A 21,129-nucleotide genomic window follows, 5' to 3' on the forward strand; every position below is an offset into this window, starting at 1 on the left:
AAGTCTGAGTCAAGTCGCTACGTCCGAAAGTCAGCTAGCACCTTCACGCAGAGGATCCTCCAAACATAGTCAGTCAGTCATCCCGTCAGTTCAGAATATGGTGGGTCTTTTTGAAAACCGAGAAAGCTCAAAAAGCAGAATAGCAGGCAATGGAGATAAGTCACCGGCAATGAAGCCAAACTCTGCAAAGGGGCACTCAAGACCAAAGCATGCGAACGGCACTGAGAGGCAGTACAGAAGAGACCCCAATTCAGACAGTTATTTACCAGAGCAAAGTCAGTCATGTCAAGTGGAACCTTCTCAAACAGCTTGGAGTCTCAACAGATACAGCGCACTGCCGTCGATAAAACCACACCACTCACACATGCTATATCCTCATATCGCTGGGCAAAGTGCACGTCCGACACACACAATACAAACCCAACAGAGGTCGCATACATGAATGTCATAAATGAGCAAGCCATGTAAACGAACCATCATTCATTACTGTTTGTGCCTGATTGTGTTCTGAACCATCTGGATGGGGGCTCTCCAGGTAGTTACTCTTCTTTCTGTGACAGCACAAATACATGTCTGCTGTATCCTTTCATGAACTGTCAAATAAAAGTTTTTTAGTGAGTCAGATTAAAATTGCTGTTTCAGCTCTGCTGTTTGTCACCATGGGCACCAAAGAGTAGGCCACAGACCTACAAACATGAAGCTGTTTTCTGGAGCTCGGGACCAGAGCTGGACTTTAAGAGGCAATTCAAGGAAACACAAACAAGCCCAAGATAAGAATGACAGCTACAGGAATAATGGGTCGATAAATCAATGAATACATTATAGTCCTGTTAAATTGCCTGTTAAATTCATATGGGGGTGGCAAAGACATCAAGAACAATTACGATCCCAATGAAGTAAGAGTATCTTTGGAACAATCACTTCAATCTCTGGACACCTCTGATCCAACCAAATATTTATCTTCATGTATGAAAGCCTTTTTTGTTCCAAAGTATCCAAACAGCCTTTCTAATGTGTGAATTCATCTACTCTAAGGTGCACCTGTGTCAGTTGCAGGCCCAGCTGTTCAGTTGCAACACACTGCAGCTAGAATGGGGCACTCTGGAGCAGCCACACATCAGCCGAAGGTCACCATGTCCAGTTTTAAACACTGAGTAGAAGAACAAAAGACAGAACGATGATGATTGTGGTCAGCAGAAAAGCATCTCAAAATGCACAGCATGTGAAACCTTGAGGCAGAAGACAGGGCTACAACTTCTGTCAGATAAGAACAGAAAGCTGAGGCTGCAGTGGGCACAGGCTCACCGACACCGGACAGTTAAAGACTAAAGATGCGTAGCGTGGTCTGAGAAATCTTGATTTCTGCTGAGGTGGTATAGGGTCACCAATAATACCTGGACCCAACCTGGTGGAAAGGTGTGAGGAATGTTTTCTTGGCACATTTTGGACCTGTCAATACCAGGTCAATCATCGTTTGGCAAAGCCTTTTTGAGTATTGTTCAACAGGCTTGCCTTCGCAGCCCATGAGCATGAAACAGCCTTGGACGTCCATGACCCTGTTGCCAGTAGTAACTGAGCACAGCTTACCAGGGATCTGCTGGTCTTTTGGAGATGCTTTGACTCAGCTGTCTAGCCATCAGAATTTGATCCTTGTCATGGTCGCTCAGATCTTTTTACACTTTCCCATTTTCTCTGCTTCCAAGACATCACCTTCAAGAACCAACTGTTCTCTTGCTGCCTAATATGTAGAACGTCCTTTAAAAGGTGCCATTTCCAATGTTATTCACTTCACTTCAGTGGTTTAATGTTTATTTAATGACATAACATTTATATTTTATAATTAAATGTAATACAATGTATATATTTTCAAGAAAAAAAAAACTATCTATGACTCTTATCACACTCTAGAGAGCCCTAATAGTTCTTGTCATACTTACTGGTGTGTGTGTGTGTGTGTGTGCGTGTTTATGCCTGGTGGGAACAGCAGACATCTTATGACCGGGTCGTTAGCTCTTATGGAGCTCGTGGTCAAAGTCAATTAAGCCGGACACACTGTACACAGAACAGACGCGTCTGCTGCTCCTGCACATTCGGGGAGATGCTGATGAAACCCGCTGCAGTCTGCTTGATTGATGGGTCATCCTTGCGGTCCTCTATGGTTTCCACATGGGGGCATGTAGTAAAAGCAATGTTCTATATCGATTAGGAGAACCACCGGTTGCTCTCTGGTAGCTTCTGAACTCATAAGCCAACAGTTCACCTTTGCTGACCAGAACGAAAAGCGGTCTTTGGTGGGCGTGCACTCGCGCGTGCGTAATCGCGACGAGTGACCGCAGCAGAGAGAGAGAGAGAGAGAGAGAGAGAGAGAGAGAGAGAGAGAGAGAGAGAGAGAGAGAGAGAGAGACCTGTAACGCCCCGGCAGCGCAGCTCCACAGAGACACTGAAGATTACAGGGTAAGTGAGAACTGTGCTGTTAAGACTGGCTGGACATAAGCAACAACAACAACAACAGCATATTTAACAAAATGTAAAGAACTAAGTGGAACTTTTAACATCTGGATCGGTTGTTTTCCAGCGGTCGGGCTGTGTGGTGGGTTCAAATGACAGAAGGATGATGGGTGATGAGTTGTGTGGCTTTATTCTGTAGTTGTACTTTTTAGCATGTCCATGTTTTTGCGAGACAGAATCCTTTCTAGACTGTTTGATGTATTGTAAATGATCTATTATTTATTCTTCTATTATTTATTTATTTGATTGGTTATTTATTTATATCTATTTATTGTATTATGATTTATTATTCACCCCTGCATCCCTCTTAGATCAAGCTCAGATACGTGTTTCTTAAGCCTGTAGAGGTTGTAGCCACGTTTGATTAATGATAAGATCACACCTTTCGTGGATTAATACAATAAAAATATCATTTTAAAAATCGTAGGTACACAGTTAAATTACGCGTACTATTGTTTTACTTCGGTTTTAAATAAGTAATAAATGTCAATAAAATGTATACAGGTGTTGGTAAGTAAGAGTTAATTAATTGGCTTGCTAATTGATTAGCTTTGCTTTTAGCACTAGAAGGTGGTGAATATCAGCGCGGCACATTTAATTAGCTAGGTTAGATAGAGGACTCACATCTGGAGTAGGCTAGCTTACTAGCTGCTGAGTCATCAGCTTTTAATATGGATGGCTGCCTTACATGAAGAATTTCCTTATTGTTTAACCTGTACCTGTATCATTATTATATAATTAGCTACTGTACATGAGACCACTGTGAGCCAGAAAACCACGCTCAGACCCCAAACTTCAATACTTGTGGTATCATCTCTCATTATCTCTGTAGTTGCAGACATCCTTATTTGGGTGTAAGGTATTTTCTTAGGATAGAACCAAGATGTCAGATGTGTATGTACTGTAGCCTAGTGTGTGAAACCATTTCCCTTTTTGTGGCAGACTAGGGTCCTGGCCAGGTAAGCACACAATGCTACACCAAGGAGTCCTAAAGCTACATTACCTGTGTGACATGATTCAGATGTGAGCTGCTCTGGATTAGTATCTGCCAAATGCCAAATTACTACTACTATTATTATTATTATTATTATTGTTATTAATACTATAAATACATATTGCTTGTGTTGCTCTTTGTGCCTTTGTGTGTGGGGGGGGCTACTTAAAGCAAAACAAAGATGTAAGACATAAGTGACAGAAAAACATACACAAGCTACAACCCCTTCAGGATGTGAATTTTTATATTAATAATTAATTTTATAATAATTAATAAATACTTTTAAAGAAAGCTTTTCTTCTTTATTGCTGTCAAGTAAAAGGTGGTCAGCAGTGGTCCGTTCCCTGGGAATTGTAGTGGATTTAGGAGAATGGCTTTGGCAATGGTAATTTAGTTGTCTCTCTCCTGCCCTCTGCCTCTTTCTCTCTCTCCACTTTCCTTATTCTTTATCTCTCACTGTTTGCAGTGAAATGATTGAAAATATTACTATTACTAGAACTATTACATCCATATCAGGGCATGTTGTTGCCATTGTTCAATTGTACCAACCCAGAGGGGACTATACCACACTAGCGCAGTTGCCTGTTCTAAATAAATGAGAAGAAACCCAGTTAGATTCATGTATTTGTTGCTATTTTCCTGTTGTACTAAATTTGTACCAAACCGTGAGGTCCCAACTACGGTATTGACCCATACCTGTACACCTACAAAATGGTTCCTAATAAAATGTACATTTAGGGAAAAAAACTACACAGGTACAATTTATTCACCAAGGCACAAACAATATAAATTTAAAACATAGTCCTTAAGGTCCAGTTGTGTTAAATTGTGTTAAATAGAAGGAAAAAAACAGGCAAGGCTTAAAGAAACTTGTTTGAAATGAAGTGCACAAGAACATGGTACAGATCGCTGGCTCAAATCCTGGCTCATACTGCCTGCCATCAGCAGTCGAAGCCAGAGAGAGCACAATTAGCCTTGCTCTCTATTGGGTGGGTAGATGGCTGTATCTCTCCCCACATCACTACAGTAATGCTGGCCAGTACGGGCTTCTGCTAGCTGATGTATTGAACTAGGTACCTGATGCTTTCCTACAAGTGCATAGGAGGCATGTTGAAAATTGGGGAGGAAAAAAAATGAATATGATGGTACTGAATTCATGGCCTTGAGGGTACAACCAGGTGAGAAGTAGGATACCACCTCAGTGACAGTTTGGTACCTTTTTTAACGTGTAGGCAAAAAATATAATAAACTGATAACAACTCAGCAACTGCAGATAGAGGAGATACACACGATAGGGAGGAACACCATATTGGCCACTGTGTGTTGTTGTAGCCATCCACAAAATTCCTTGGACTAACCCTCTGAATATGGAAATGACACCAACGAAATTATATGCACAGAGGACTAATCATCTGAAACCAAAATGGCTTCTGTAAACATTGAGTAAGGATAGGGATTGATCCTTTAGGAACCATTGCACCACAGGAACCAAACACTTGCATTGTGCAGATCACCTTCACACCAGTTAGAGCATTTTCCTGTGTCTGGTATACATGTTCTACAGAATAATATCCAAAGTACATCAGCTGTGGTTCTATCTGATGATTCAAGCATAGATTAAAGACAACCAGGAATCAGTGTTACAATTAGCCTCCCAGTTGAGACAGGAGGCCCTCCTAATTGGGAACTGCCATACGTGCCTTAGCACCTAAGCAACAGTGGGAACAATAATCTGGCAAGGGTCTTAAGCCGTGCTGTCTTACTTTATTAGCATGTATCAACATGTGGCACTGACAAAGTTCTGGTAGGGGGTGACTGTTGTAGTTGCAGACCCATGCATACTAAACGCAGCAGAGTTGTCAGGGAATGTCAAGCATGTCAAGCAGCCACCCAGCCTGATATAGTAAAAGAAGGCCAAAAATATCTTGGTGTATGATGTTATCTTGAAAGTAAGTGTACTGATAGACTGCGGGCTTGATCATGCAAGTTGGTGTATGACAGTGCTTCTCCTGATTCACCCTCTGCTCCAAATTTTCCATGCTTCACGTAGTCCCTCATTGGGGAGAGTTCATACACTTGCTGAATACCCTCAGGCTAAAGTTCAAAACTGATATGCCCTACCTTGGCAGCCAGACTAAGGAAACTGTCAACTGTCAGTAACGGGGAGCAATAACAGAAAACAGGCATCCATTAGATGTATTTTGGGGAGTAATAGCAGGTCTAACATTTTAATTAATTGAGCCTGCAAGGATGCAAAAACCCACTGAATTGGGAAGTACCTGATGGTGTGAGGCAATACTTAAATTTTTAGGGAATAAAAATGTGGCACATGAGATGAAATGTTGCTGGCAGGCTAAAATGCTACCATGTGCCATTCCAATATGTTCCAATACCTTCTAATACCGTACACATTCCCAGCAATCTGGCATAGTCTCCTGATAGAGTGGCCAGGTCTTTACTGTAGTCACATTCAGTTGCTGCGTATTTGTGGATGTTTCTGTCTTTAGTTTTGTCTTCAGTAAGTGAAAAGTTGCTCAGTTGGGTTGAGGTCAGGTGACTTTTGCAGTACGTTTTGGGTCATTATCCATATGTACTACGAAGCAGCATCCTGTCACTTTTGCAACATTTGACTGAATCTGAGCAGAAAGTCTAGCTGTACACACATCAGAATTCACCCAGCTACTTCTATCAGCAGTCACATCATCAATATACACCAGTGACCCTGTTGCATTTGCAGCCATACATGCTCATGCATTAACAGTGCCTCCACCATGTTTGGCAGATGATGTGGTATTGTTAGAATCTTGATTGCATCTGTCCACAGAATCCTGTTCCAAAACCTGGTAGGCTTTTAAAGAAGGTTTCTGTTAGTGTAATCCGGCCTTTTGTTTTTGTGGATCACCAGTGGTTTGCATCACGGAGAAAAGCATGAAGGTGTCGCTTGATTGTAGACATTTACAGTAATGCGCCTGCCTTCACAAGAGTGTTCTTAACTTTGTAGCAGGGTTTTCTTCACTAAGTAAAGAATTCTGATACTTCTTCTGTGGCCTTTGAGACTGTTTGGTGCTGATGGGCTCACTAGTGCATTCCTTCTTTTTAAGAATGTACAAAATTGTTGTTTGGCCTCCCCTAAGGTTATCTTTCTGATAAGCTGGTGTCGTTTTTCCAGCCTTAATGATTGCCTACTTCACTTGCAGCAACACCTCTTTGTATTTACCATATTAGGGAAGCAAATAGAACAAAATGTTTAAGTGGCTTGACCTTATCCAGATATAATCCTGAAATTATAATCCTGATACTCAAGAGGCATGGAGTAACCATGAGTAAATGGGGTCTTCTTGTTTAGTCCATTGACTTACAGGATATGGACAAAAGTATTGGGACACTCGCTCATTCACTGTGTCTTCTGAAATCAGTGGTATTAGAAAAAGAGTTTATCCTGCTTTTGCAGTTGGAGTAACTGTCTCTACTGTCCAGGGAAGGGTTTGTGCTGAATTTTGGAGCATTGCTGTGCGGTTTTGATTGCATTCACAAGAACAAGAGCATTATCCCAAATCCATCCTCATGCTCATCCCAAAAGTACAGGATAGAACACCATCATTCCAGAGGACAGTTCCACCCCTTCAGCCAGATCACGCCTGGCATAGTATTAGGCATGGTGCCAATAATTTCCTGTTTATCTGCTCTAGAGAGTCCTATTCTGTTGGCTAAAATTGGCTAGACAATAAAACAGCAAAAGAAAGACCACTGTTTTCTATGTGCTTAGGATTGGCTAACTAGCTAACATTGTTTAGCCATAAATGCTTGCAAGTAGATGGATAACTAAAGTAAAAAAAAAAAGCACCATGGCTAATGGCAGGCATGGGCTAGAGAGGTGTAAAGCCCCCCCTCCCCCTCCCCCCAAATAATTGACCTGTGGAACAGTGGGGCTATGGAATCAAAGGGGTCCATGGTTACTCTCACAAAAGCAGGATGAACATTTTATAAGAGTTGATTTCGGATGTGAGCAGGTGTCCCAATACATTTGTCCCTGGTCAGCTGGTAAAGTCTAGGCATTTTCTGATTTTCTGAAATGGAGCCTAAGTGCATTGCTCTTTTTATTTTTTTCTTTCGGTTGATTTCAAAAGATATGGTTGACACAAATGTAGCCAGGGTTGTACTGTAGCCAGGCTTAAAAGCATCCCTTTTATCCTTTCTTCCATTCTTGGCATATATGGAGGTGCTCAGGTCATAGACAGACTGTGCTAATAACACAGTGCAGCTCACAGCTCAAACCTTAAGCCATCTTACACTTACACAGCTCTTTCTTGCCTAGTTCTTACTTTTCTCTTTTCAGATTCATTAGGGCTAGTTTTGTTTTTAACACTACACATACACCTATTAGCCATAACATTAGTACTAATATTGAGTAATATTGAGCCGCCACAACTGATCTGACCATTTAAGCCAATACAAGAATTATTAAGTCCTGTAAACTGTGAGGTGGGGCTCCGTGCGTCACATCAATAAGCCTAAGTTGCCCATTACCCTATCACCAGTTCCTTTTTTGGACCACTTTTGGTAGGTACTGACACTGCAAGACCCACCACGATCTGCCTGATGTTTTGAGAAATCCAAAACCCAGTTTCTTATGCTTGCCCATTTTTTCTTCTTTTAACACATCTTCTTCAATAACTGACTGCTCAGGTGCTGCCTAACATATCCGCCCCACACTATAGATGAAGATGATCAGTGTTTTGCACTGGCTGATTGGTGTAGATCTAGCAAGGCTTGTTTTCATGTATTGAGTCACTCCATGCTCTCTCCTTCAAATGACATACTAATAAAAGCAGCAGTGTGTGTGTGTGTGTGTGTGTGTGTGTGTGTGTGTGTCAGAGCAAGAGAGCGAGAGGGAGTGTGCGACATTTACACTGTGTGCAGTAAATCTCAGTAAGTGGACTCGGTGTCCAGGTGGCAGGTGTTAGGCTACTCAGACGGGAGCACACGAAAGACCATTAGCAGAAAACAAACACTACTGACCACACAGACATCTGCCATGTCTAAAGATGGGTTCCATTTTGACCGTGTGATGTCTGATGCATGTGCCCATATTTATTTCTACAGTACTGCACAAAAGTCACCCTTCAGTTTCTTACGTTCCAGACAAAATGGCTCACCTTCATCTCCATCATTCAGGAGGTATTTCTACTACTGTGGAGAGTATCTATAATCCCCTTACACAACAAAGAGTTTTCTAACAACCGTGCAGAACAAGTTCAGTACATCGAAAGGGACATGACAGCTGTACACTGGACCAATTCCGATATTTACACCTCACAAATGTACATAAAATCCAGCCCATTACATTTATTAACATTTACATTTCTAGCATTTAGCAGATGCTCTTATCCAGGGTGACCTACACTAGTCATGTCTTTTGAGCCTTTTAGCGAAAACCTGGAAAAATAGTAAAACGCAGGAGCCACTTGACACTTAACACTGGTAAGCAGCATATCACTGCCAGGCTCAGTTATCAGAAACCTGTATGCTGTGTGAACCAGGCCTCGGGACCCCCTGCTTTTTGCTTTTCCAGAAGGGGGAGTCAAAAGATGCAAAGAAGTAAAAGCTGGAGAAGTGTGTGGGTATCTGAGCTAGGCTAAGAGCTAACACTAACCAACTGGCTTTACTATCTCTCCGTTTAGCTAAACACACAACACAGGACAGGCAATCATGCACATGCATACTAGAACAATAGTGAAAATACTGAATAACCTGGAAAAGTTTCAAAAACTCTCACTTCAGTTCTGAAAACCTAAAACCATAGTTATGTTTGTTCATCCTTCCACTGTGGGAAAGAGACTCAGCACTGTGGGTCTGAAAAAATGTGGGGTTGATCAAGAAGCTCTTACAGAGAAATTAAAACAGACCAGAAAGAAGAAAATTTAATAAGCTGGAGCTGCTGGTGTTCCCAAAAGAACAGACTGACCATCCCACAGTACAGACCTCAACATCACTAAATGTGTTTGGGGTTATTTGAATAATGAGAAGCCAGGGGTGCCGTATTGGGGGAAGATGATTTTAAGGGCCTCTGACAGGCAATCATCGATTGTCACTGTGCCTATAAATAACAGGAAAACAGGAAAGTGACTTTCCTGAAAAGAATGAAAGCTAAATAATAAGTAATAATAATAATAATAATAATAATAAAGGGTGTCGCATTAATAATGAAAACATCTGATATTGTATTTATATTTGTTGAGGTTTCTGTGTGATTTTCATATTACATATGCTTTCTCTTTTTTTCTGTTTTTACTGGATATTAAAGCAGAAATTATGTAGCATTTTTACCTTTAAATGGCAGCTTCAAATTTATACTGAAGCTCTATTGACATATAATAGGGACAACAGCGTCACTATTGTTGCTACTCTGGGCCGGTTTCTTTGTGTAATATCCTGTAATATTACTGTAGTACTTAAGGCCATATTCTTCTTTCACTTTAGGTGTCCGTTCTGTATCTCACAACTTTATGTATCTCACAAAGCATGTCCCTTAAGAGTGTTTTAAAGCGACTGTAGTGGGAGCCCAGGAGCAAGAAGTACAAATTCTCGCATAATGCTGCTTTAAAAATACACACTTAAATTCCTATACACTTTAAGCCTTTACAGTAAACTGACAGTAAATGTATTTACTGTTAGCTTCCATTTGAGTTGTATACTTACAATAACACATTAGCAGATTGTCAGTTGACAATCTGCTAGTAAACTGAATACAGATAAAACATATTTATGAATAAAGGGTTTTATTTGAGGTTTTATTTACCATGCATTCATAACATGACCAGTATTTATATATTGTGTCTTACTAACCTTGTTGTTCAGGTGGGAATTACTGTGTGTGTACTGTTGACCAGTCTGTTAATGATCAACATGTACATCGTCGCTGAGACTGTCTTGGCCTTGTGGTTGCTCGGCAGCATGATGTGATGTGAGGTTTGTGTGTGTGTGTGGGGGGGGGGTAGTCAGATAAAAAAACAAAACAAACAGTAATTGGAGAAAATGATGTGATGGTGACTCGCCTTGAAGAGATATTGGGGTGGCGGTGACCACTAACTAGCTAAATAGGTAGATGATGTTGTTTGAGTGCAGTACCCCCAAAATCTGTCACCTGAAATGAGAGCGATGCGTCATGTAAAGTGTGTTTGTATGTGTTGTGTGTGTGTATTTGCGCATAGGGAGGATGCCAGGCTTAAGGAACCGCGCCACATGGGCTCCACTGCTGCTGAAAAGCTCCCGCATCACTTCCTGTGCCAATGGTTGTTCACTAGGAATCACAGCCCACTTGACATATGCTAATACTGAATCTGAACCTGTAGAAGGTAAGCAAACCTGGACAAGGAAACTACACCTGTTTTCTACATTTATTCTTAGGCCACTGAGTCACACTTCCATGCCCCAACTGCAAAACCTGTGGGGCTAGTAAGATTCACTGGTAAAGGGTTTGTAACTTTATGTTAAAACTAATCCCTCTATACAGAGGCTGTACTTTAACCTGGCTAGTTCTCACTATGGGCTGTTTTTTAATCCCAATCTATGCTGCTTTGCCATTAGCTGCTGGAGTCTTAAGAGGGCACAATTGGCTTTAATTTTCACTCTTCGGGCAGCTCTTGAAGTGATGTTGGCTGTGTGGTGGAACTAGGGATCTGGACTTTCCGTTAAGCCTGTCTGCTGTCTGGGAACGCTGTGTTGGCGGTTGTTTGAAAAGAGGCGGGGCCTGGCTTCGCATGTATCAGAGCAGACATGTGTTAAGTCTTTACACTTATAACGGAGCATTGCTAGAAGAGTTGCTAACTAAGCGTCTTTGTCGCTATATTTAGCGACTTTTCAGACCCCTCTAGCAACTTTTTTTTTTTAAAGCGACTAGCGACAAATCTAGCAACTTTTTCTGGTGTTATTGGAGAATTTTGGAGACTCTGAGATGAACACACATATTCTTCAGTTACTGTCCTCAGCAGCGGGTGCTGCCTTGAGCCCCGTCCCACAACACTCCCAGTGCTCAGTCTCACAGTCAGAGCAGACCCACACCGCTCCACGTCCACACTGCAAATGAACTGTGCATGCCCAAATCCACTGCTGACCCCGCCCCCTATTTACAGAGCGGCATTTAAATATAAACATGAATTACTGCTTTTATCTTACACAGTCTCAGTCACTCACTCAGCTCAAAACAAACAAAAAAGAAAGAGAACAAAAAAAAACTACGCCTCTTATAAGGTCACTTTGCTGGTCTCAAGCCCGGATAAAGGAGGAGGGTTGAACGTAGAGTAGCAGTTTCACTCACATAACAGTATTTTGATTAAATGTGATATGCTATCATTTAACTCTGGACAAAATTGATTTATATAATTTACTTATAAAAATGATTTATTTAATGTGGGTCTAGACAAAGCAGTAAAGTCATGAAGTTATTTTGAGAAGTGAAAGCAAAAAAGAATCAACAGAAGTTGATTTATTCCAAGTTAATTTGTAGTTTTAACAGTTTTTACTCACTTTTTTCTCTCCCACAACGTTATTCCTTTATATCTTCAAATATATGTAAATGGACAATTATGCAAATTAGAAGATGGCGTCATTTAGCGATTTTTAGCGACTTTTAGGACAGCCAATAACTACTTTCCCTACTGTGGAGTTGGCAACACTGATTGCCAGAGTTTTGGGGAGTTGTTGGGTTGTTGGGAACTTGTGGGTTGTGGGTTGAGTGGCATTCCCCAAAATCAGAAAAAAGATGGGTTGAGCTTAAGGTAAAAATTATGTTCAGGGTAGGTTTAAAGCTCTGTGTTTAAGACTTTAAATGTGCCATAGAATTCATATTTTGAGTATTTTAAGTTTTTTGATGTATAAATAGTGCACATGTGACGTTGGTTGGGGTATGGCCTTTGTTTACTTTTATGGTGGGCTCATAAAAAAACAATGATGGGCTCTTTTATTGGCTGGTTTACAGCACCATGGCAGATCACAGCATAGCCTAGCTTAGCATAGGTTTTGACACTTTAACAAAAACATTTTGTAGTTATTCCCAAGTCAGTCTTACTGTGCTGTCCAGTCTATATGCTGCTGTCCTCTCTGGGCCCTCTCAGTGTCCACGTGGCACCGTGTGCTGTTAGCTAACTGAGAAGACTTCTCCGCAATGTGGAGTTTTTTCCCCGGCTTTCACATGCGACTGTTAGGCTTCTTTTGAACTAGCCAGTGTTTTAGGCTCACAATATGTCACTTATATGTACTAAACTCTCATTATTCATTCTAGGGCACCTCCATAGATAAGTTTTACCCTACTAACAGACGTGATTACTACTAACAGTTTACTGTAAACCTAACATTCCTTTCTCCACGTGGGGTATTAGGGGTATTCGTGTACCCGCTGGGAGAGCAAGAAGTTGTGGTGGGGTTCGAGGCGCTGGTCTCCAGCAGACTGCTAAGTGTGGAGCTGCAGAGCCGGGGAAAGCTGGAGGACTGCTGTCTGGACTGCTGCCCTGGGACAAACTTCAGCAACCATTGTGGCCACAGCAGGGAGTGGAACTGCTGCGGGGGAACCAACCTGGACATACAGTGCTCCAACGGTGAGACGCATGCAGGCTCACACACACAGTGCTCCTGTACTCCACACACATGTATTTACAGATTGCTGAAACAAGCACGAAAGAAGCACAGGTGTGTGTTCACACACATTTAAATAAATAGAGTCTCCCATAGACTCGTATATTGGCAGATCACAGCAGAGTGATCACAGCCTGAGAGAAACAGAACCAGTATCTAAAGAGATAAAATCATGTGGTCCAACATGGTAGAGAAACTATGCAGGATTTTACACAAATATGATTCAGGTTCTTCAGCGTTTTGCAGTTCTTGCTGGTGTAGTCCTGACAAAGTTGCAATTTCACCAAATTTGCATAGTGCAGTTTCTGTCATGCTGATTCCAGAGTGGCAACAATAGAGGTGCTACTCTCCCTATTGCAGTCAGTGGACAACAAAATGCCACCCAATGCTGCTTTAAGACCATTGTAAATGACCTCTTTTCTGTTTGGCCTCCCTGAAGTGTCTCGTTTAAAACTTCCTCCCTCCTCATCATGTCAACCTGAACACAATGCTATACTGCTAGTCCTAAATAAATAAGTCCTACATCGTGGCATCACAACCACGGTGAAATGTTTTTGCAGCCAAGTTCACATACATTAACAGTCTTGACTGAAGAGAAATGTAAGTATTGCATCTTATTTTTCCTTTGACGTCTTTGTGCCTGTGTGGCCTGTGATCAGGTCATCTCCTGCTGGATGAGGATCTGGAGAGGACCATGTTTATCGTAGGCACAGGGCTCATCGCTCCTCTGGAGATGGTGTCAGTGGTCATTAGCACCACCCTGGAACTCCCTACGTTAGAGAATGGTGCCATCCACCTGATCTACCCTACAGTGCTCACACCCATAGTCAGAGCCAGGATGCAACCAACCAAAAGTGACAGTGGGGGAAGATCAGAGGAGACTAAGTATAAATGCCTTTCTTTCTTTCTTTCCTTATATATTTATCTTTAGCCTTATGCTGCAGTTTATGTGATTTATAAAACAACATTCACATTCAGTTCTCACAACTCAAATTGGCCTTTGTCTTTCTGCCTGTCTCTGTCTCCCATTTCTCCAGTGCGACCAAGTGTTTTGGAGGTGTGTCGGCTAAGCAGGAGAAGCTGCTGGAGGTTAATGAGCAGTGTGCACATGCTCTGTTCTCCAACCCTGCAACCAATCTGGCCCCATACGAGCTCACCTTCCAGCTGCTGGTTCGAGGAGCATGCCTACTAGCAGGTAATATTAAGCTTTTGAGGCTTTCATACTGAACGTTGTGAGCTTTCACGCAAAAGCCTTGTGTCTCCACTTTTACAGTTTTCACTTTTTGACATAATGTGCATGTGTTCTGTACATCGTGTCCATAAGATAAATATGATGAATTAACCAATAGAAATGCTCCATTACATTGACTTCCATTGAGGATTTTTTCCTTCTCCTGTGAAGCTGCCATTTTCCAGATACTCATGGCAGTGCATCCCATTGCCACAGGTGTATAGAATCAAGCACTTAGCCATGCAGTCTGCCTGCGGGGTTGCCAATTGCTGAGGAGTGCATAAAAGTCTCCAACGCTCTGCAGACTCAATAATTGCAGTTCCAAACCTGCTGTTTGCTTATGCGGACCACGCCTTGAGTATTGAATGTTGAATTCTTGAGGGCCAGGAGTAGGGTTGGAAAATTTCTAAGTTTTAAATTTGGGAAATTTACCATGGGAATTAACAGGGATTAATCAAGATTATTGAGAATAAAACTGGAAAATTCTAAAATAAAGGTGGAAACTGCTCCTCAATCCCAGGCACATGACACATTACACACTGAAGGGCTATTGAGACCACAGCCCTGCACTGTCCATTCCTCCATCACATGTACAGCATATGTCCAGATTTGTGACACTCACAAAAGCTAATGGGGAAATACATTTTATTTGATCTGATGTTAATAAGTAATAATGAATAATTAATAAGTATTAATTCTTGGTTACAGAATCCCATTCAGGCAAAAATATAGGTAGCTAGCCTATGCTAGCCTTGGTAAGCTAACATTTTGTTAGCCTACTAGCCTTGGTAAACTAGTCTGAAATTAAATTTCATACATGTTATTCTTATTTACCAGATAGCGAGCAACTGTGAGATTCCACCCTGATTTAATAGTTGCTTAAATGTTTAAATGCTATTACTGTCAATAAAAATATGAACCTCATCAAAAACTTACCTCATCTGAAATCATCTGGAAATATGCTGTACATGTGATGGAGGAAAGAACAGTGAATGCATGGGCTGTGGTCTATTGGGTAATGTGCCATGTGCCTGGGACTGAGGAGCAGCTATTCTATTCAACTGTTTTGGTCATATCTAATTATTGTAGCCAAGATTATGCTTCAGTATATTTTCTCACCTTTAGCTTAGAATATTCCCATTTTATGCACATCCATTCCCATTAATTCCCGTAATTAGCTGTTTGTTTCCATACATTTATTTATTTGTATTGTTGTCTGCTGTTGACAAAAAACAACCCTAGCCAGGAGGATGAGTGCAGGGCATGACCCTTCTCCTAAAATTTCTTTATGTCATAACTCCACTTAGAGCTGCAGAGGGGGGACCAACTCCACATTAATGCATTTTAAAGCCTGCATAGAACAGTTTTATCTAGCTTAACATTTTAATTGTAGCAGTGGTCTGATATAAATATTTACATACAGACATACTGTACACACATATGTAAATACTCCAGCTGGACCACAGCAAAAACTCAAAATGTGATGTGATAAAACAAATAAAAATAATTAAACTGATCATAAATTATTGCATACTTTTAGTGCAATGACTTGTTCTGTTTGAGTAAAACAAAAACTCATTCGTAACACAAGAGACACTGATGATGTGTGAAATTAGGGCAGCTGTGGGGTGTTTTATGCCTTAAGTATTCTGTCGTATAAGCTTAAGCTTTCTTCTCTGTAGGTGCAAGGAGAGACCAGGGATTGTGGCTGCTGGAGTCATGTGACTGCTGCCTGTCACAAATGTAATTTAGTTAACATAATACTTGGCAGGGTTAGGATATACATCAGCATTCAGCTCATGCAATGTCCCTACAGTGTCGCTGAGTCACGTTCCCACAATGATAGAACAGAACAGTCCACCATTGTCGGAGGGGGACACTGGGGAATTGAGGAAATGCAGTTTTGGGTACCATATAGCTTTTAATTTGAAAAACTATGAAAGGTAAAGATAATAATGCAAGTGTATGTCTTTATGTGTGAGTGAGCATTTGGGTTGTTTGTACGTCCGTGTTTTTGTCAGAGTTCCAGCAGCTAAGAGTAAGGTGAATGAGAGTCTTAAATCTCACTGTGGTCACCACATGCTGAGAGAGAGAGGCCCTATGTAAAACACACTGTCAGTGGGGAATTACAAAAGATAATGGAAGCTTATACCTCACCATCCCATATAGCATTGTGCAAACCGCCTAGCTAAATCGCCACACACTTGCTTCAAACTGTAGAGATATTAAGATGTTTAAAACTTGCTTATGTGGCTTCTGTTAACTTTTTTAGGAGTTCCAGAAGTCCTGGTCTTTGTCTGGTCTTTGTTCATCCCACCTGTCTGTTCTCTCTCATCTGTCACTGACCCAACCTGCGTTCCTTAACTCCTCAGGTCTAGAGAGCCCGACCCATGCACTACGTGCAGATGCAGACCCCAGCGCTCAGTCAGCTTCTGCCACCTACATTACTTTGGCAGAGGATCACCCATATGACCGGCACCTGGAGATCATACTGCACCTGAGTGGTGAGAACACTAGCTGGGTTTGTCTGGCTGAGCTACAGATGCTTTAGAGCTGGTGGGGGGGGCATTTATTGTATTTTCATTAACTAATATATTACAGTACAATAACAACAATAATAATAATTTATTTTTGTTTATATTCATGAAAAAAAGTTCTAGACACCCACATATCCAACATTTCTCCTGACCTCAAGATTATTAAAAGGGACTTTACACTAGAGGATTTGACTGCATTCAACCACATGATTGTCAGTGAGGTCAGGTACAAAAAACCCTGTATTAATCACAACAGTGCTCTGAAGGAGCATCCAACAATAAAGGAGGCCAAGTGTATCTTTTGTATATTGACAAAACATGGCAGCATACAAACCTTGGAGTCTATATGTCGACCGATTTACCATAGCCAACATATACATCTGGCCCTCATCCTAGATTTTAACCGGTTTTTGTGAATACTGCCAAAGAGCCTTTACACCAGATGTTTAAACATTACAGTGTGAATTTGATTGCATTCAGTCACAAAAGCATTAGGGAGACCAGGCACTGATGTTGAATAAATGGTTCTGGATCTTCTGGATCTTTTGGAGATTCTGGATTACATACACAGTGTCAACTCATCTCAAAGGAGCTCCATCACTGTATACATGTCCACACTTGTCCACAACCCAGTGAATTTAGGACAATGTGTGACTACTCCATTGTGTCTCATTCTACTTGCAATGCTTCCCTATGGAAATTAGATATATCACGGTGTGTGGGCAACTAAAAGCCTGTATCAGCAATTAGTTAACCTTAAAAATAGCTGAATTCATTAGATGGGGTGTCTAGATACTTTTGGACATATTGTATATAATGTAAATATGTTGCTAATTTGTACCTTGTAAGTTTTCAATTGATACTACATGGTTTATTATTGTGGTTTTATTTATATTATTGTTGTATTAATGTGCATTTCTTGAAATTAAAAGCAAATAAAAATGGGCTTCTGAGTGGCAGAGCTGTCTAAGCATTGGCCCTATCACTGGAGAGTTCCCGATGTCCGGTGATGCCACAGCTATCTATAGCTGGAAGTCTCATAAAGAACAATTGGCCCACAAACGGCCACAATTGGCTGGCCCTTCCTCCACCTCACCACATTCAGCTGTCCAATGGCGTTGTGTTTCTGGCAGCTCAAAAAGATACAGTGACTGGCTTCATGTGATTCAGAGGAAGCAACATGCTAGCTTTCACCCTCCCTGCTCTGGTAGCATTGTGTGATAGGAGTCCTTGCTAGTGGGTGGGATTTTAAAATGAAATCAAATTTCAAATGCGTTGTTGACTGTTGTTCACAGAGCCTCACAGCCCGTTAGTTATCCTGGAGAGGGGCCGACTAAGCTTCAGTCAGTACGAGCAGCAGATCAGTGCCCGACGCGATTTTATTCGCTGTGGCCGCAAGGAGGCAGACCCCGAGAAGAAAGTAAGCTTACATAAATGAAAACTTGTGTTGTTACTGCTTTCACTTCTGAAGTTAAAGCCATTTCCTATTACTGTATATGAATTTTAGCTCTCGTTTTCAATCATTTTAAAATGCAACTTAGTTTCAGGGTTCAATTTGGTAATACTACATGGCTTATGGTTGAAAACAGTTCAGTTGTACAACACACTGATGTTTAGGAATAAGTATGTGGCCTATCCAGTTTACAGTGGTCCTTTAAAAGTGGTCTTCTCAAACGGTACTTACACAGTTTCATTCGTCTGTTCTTTGGTTTTAACAAAATGCCCAGTCCTTGCTAAAGAGAAGCATTCCCACAGCATGATGCTGCCACCACCATACATCACTGTTGATATGACATTTGTTGAGGTGTTAGTTTTGCAGATGGCATTTTGAATGTTGGCCAAAAAGCTCTATTTGTGTCTCACCACAAAGCCTTATATCACATTTTAGGTGGGTCAGACTCTGTCTGGCTTTTTGTTCTGAGTATTTTTTTCAGGGACAGCCTTGTCTACTCAGTGCCAGGGTGATACGATGCAGCAACACTAGACCTTCCACAAGAAATATGCAAACAGCATTTTTCTGTTTGTAATTTTTCATTAGTTTGTATTTGTCATTGAATATTTCTTTAAAATCAATTCAAATTACTCAGTTAGTGGGTCAGCCTTTTAAGTGTCATTTGTAATTCAGAATAACCTGATGATTTAAGGGGTTGCATATTTGCAAGACATTGTATATTCCTCTTTATACTTTATTTCCCTAAATAATTTTTATTAGTTAGTTAGTTTTAAAGGTATCTTAAGTCAAGGCTTGTCACAATAATATGAGATATGAGAATATAAAAGCATAATAATGCAGTTACACCCTTTGGTTAAATAAACATTAATAAGACAAAACCACTCTTTTTAAATAAAGTAGACACACAGGCTCGTTCACTTTAGTGGGCTCTCCTTGCTCTTTCGGCTTAAAGCCAAAATGTTCCCACACTGGAACTGTGGAGTGTGACTTTGAAACCTTTTAGAAGTCCATTTAGACTCACTCTTTCAAACTTTCTGGCTGGAATTACAGTCTTTGGTCACTTTTCCTACACGACAACAGCTTGACAGCGAACAGATGAGAGAACAGAATAGTGTTGAACTTAATTATCATGACAGGCCTATTTGAGTCTTGTCAATCCTATTAAGCATGTTCTAGAGTTAAAGGGGGATTCAACCAATATTTACTGAAAATTTAATTAATCGTTACACCCTGAATGTTTGGGTATTGTGACTGAATTATGTCCCTACCAGTGGAATTTCTCTTAAACACTAAAATACATACAAATGCATCATTATAACTGATCATAATAATATTATGCAATATTTTCATGCCAAAAGATTGATGCATTTTCAGTATTTGTTTTAAAATTTAAAAATCTAAAAATACTTGCTGTACTTATTTTATTGGCTTTACTGCAATGCTGTTTTCACGTGTATGTATTCAGTATATTTTGAAATGCAATTCTGAATGACACCAATAGAATAGATTCCTAGCAGTTGAGACTTGCGTCTGTCATTTTCAGCTGGAGTTTGTGAGGAAACGATATCATAAAGATGTGCAGTGCAACCCGGTGCTGATGCTGAACTTCTGTCCTGACCTCTCGTCTGAGCCTCTGGAACTGCAGCAGGCCAGCAGAGAACTCTTATTCCTCATCGACCGCAGCGCAAGTGTCACCCAGCGCAGCATCGACAAGATCAAGGTATACAATACACATAAGTGAGAAAAAATACATGTAAAAAAATATAAAATACCTACAAAGTCTATGGGTTCACTTTTATAATCACCTCTTGACCTCCATTCTCTTGTCCTTTTCTCTCATCTCTATCAATTCCCTTCCGTTTCGATCCTTTTTTAAACAGGAAGGGATGCTGTTGGCCATTAAGAGCCTCCCTCACGGTACCATGCTGAACATTGTTGGCTTTGGCTCCACTGTAAAACCTCTCTTTGCCTGCAGCAAACCCTGCACTGATGTGAGTGCTACCATCTTCTCTACACACTACAACTGAAAGGGTCTGTACTTAGACATACCCTACTGAGCGTATGTTGTTCATAGTCTAAATTCTATCTGGAATTTATTTTGTTGCTGAAAATTGAATGAATCGTTACACCCTGAATGCTTGGGCATGAATTAATTTGTGAAAAATATGTTTGAAAAAATTGTGAAAGTGGCCGCTGAACACAGCTTTTAGGGGCTAACAAGGCCTTTCAGAAAAGCGTTCCAGGTGCCATTCAGAGCACCATCTGGTGTCCTCGAAGCTCCACTGACAGACATTATTATATATACAAATACTACTATACTACATAAACTAAAACACTTTGTTTAACTGGCACGAGAACGCATTCAGAACCTAGAGGAAGCTAATGCTAATGCTAATACATACATACACGCTACAGAAACCCAAATCACAAAGTGATTTCACATCAGTAATCAACAAACAGCAAAAACAGATATCAATCCAGTGTGTGTGACTGCTGTGACTGACAGACAATTTTACTTACTAATCTTAAATATTAAGGTGGTATCCCAGGTGGTTGCTATGGTGTTGGAAGGTGGTTGCTATGGTGTCCCAGGTAGTTAATATGGTGTCTCAGGTTGTTGCTGTGGAGTTGCTAGGTGTTTACTATGGAGTTGCTTGGTGGTTCCTATGGTGTCACAGGTGGTTGTTATGGTGTTGCTAGGTGGTTGCTATGGTGTCCCACTTGATTGCTGTAAGGTGCTAGGTGGTTATTAGGGTGTTCCAATATAAATCAATAA

At 40.9% G+C, this 21,129-nt stretch overlaps 1 protein-coding gene across 1 annotated transcript in view; it reads left to right on the forward strand.

Moving 5' to 3' along the window:
• Positions 1–10,718: 10,718 nt before the first annotated feature.
• Positions 10,719–21,129, forward strand: part of vwa5b2 (von Willebrand factor A domain containing 5B2) — a 35,345-nt gene continuing 24,934 nt past the window's right edge. The window contains exons 1-8 of the mRNA XM_072668366.1: positions 10,719–10,857; positions 12,880–13,095; positions 13,792–14,017; positions 14,170–14,327; positions 16,736–16,867; positions 18,196–18,320; positions 19,897–20,073; positions 20,234–20,344. Coding sequence (XP_072524467.1) covers positions 10,719–10,857; positions 12,880–13,095; positions 13,792–14,017; positions 14,170–14,327; positions 16,736–16,867; positions 18,196–18,320; positions 19,897–20,073; positions 20,234–20,344 — 1,284 coding nt within the window. The remainder of the gene's footprint in view (positions 10,858–12,879; positions 13,096–13,791; positions 14,018–14,169; positions 14,328–16,735; positions 16,868–18,195; positions 18,321–19,896; positions 20,074–20,233; positions 20,345–21,129) is intronic.

This window comes from Salminus brasiliensis, chromosome 23 (genome assembly GCF_030463535.1).
Source record: "Salminus brasiliensis chromosome 23, fSalBra1.hap2, whole genome shotgun sequence".
In the NCBI taxonomy this organism is placed as follows: Eukaryota; Metazoa; Chordata; class Actinopteri; order Characiformes; family Bryconidae; genus Salminus; species Salminus brasiliensis.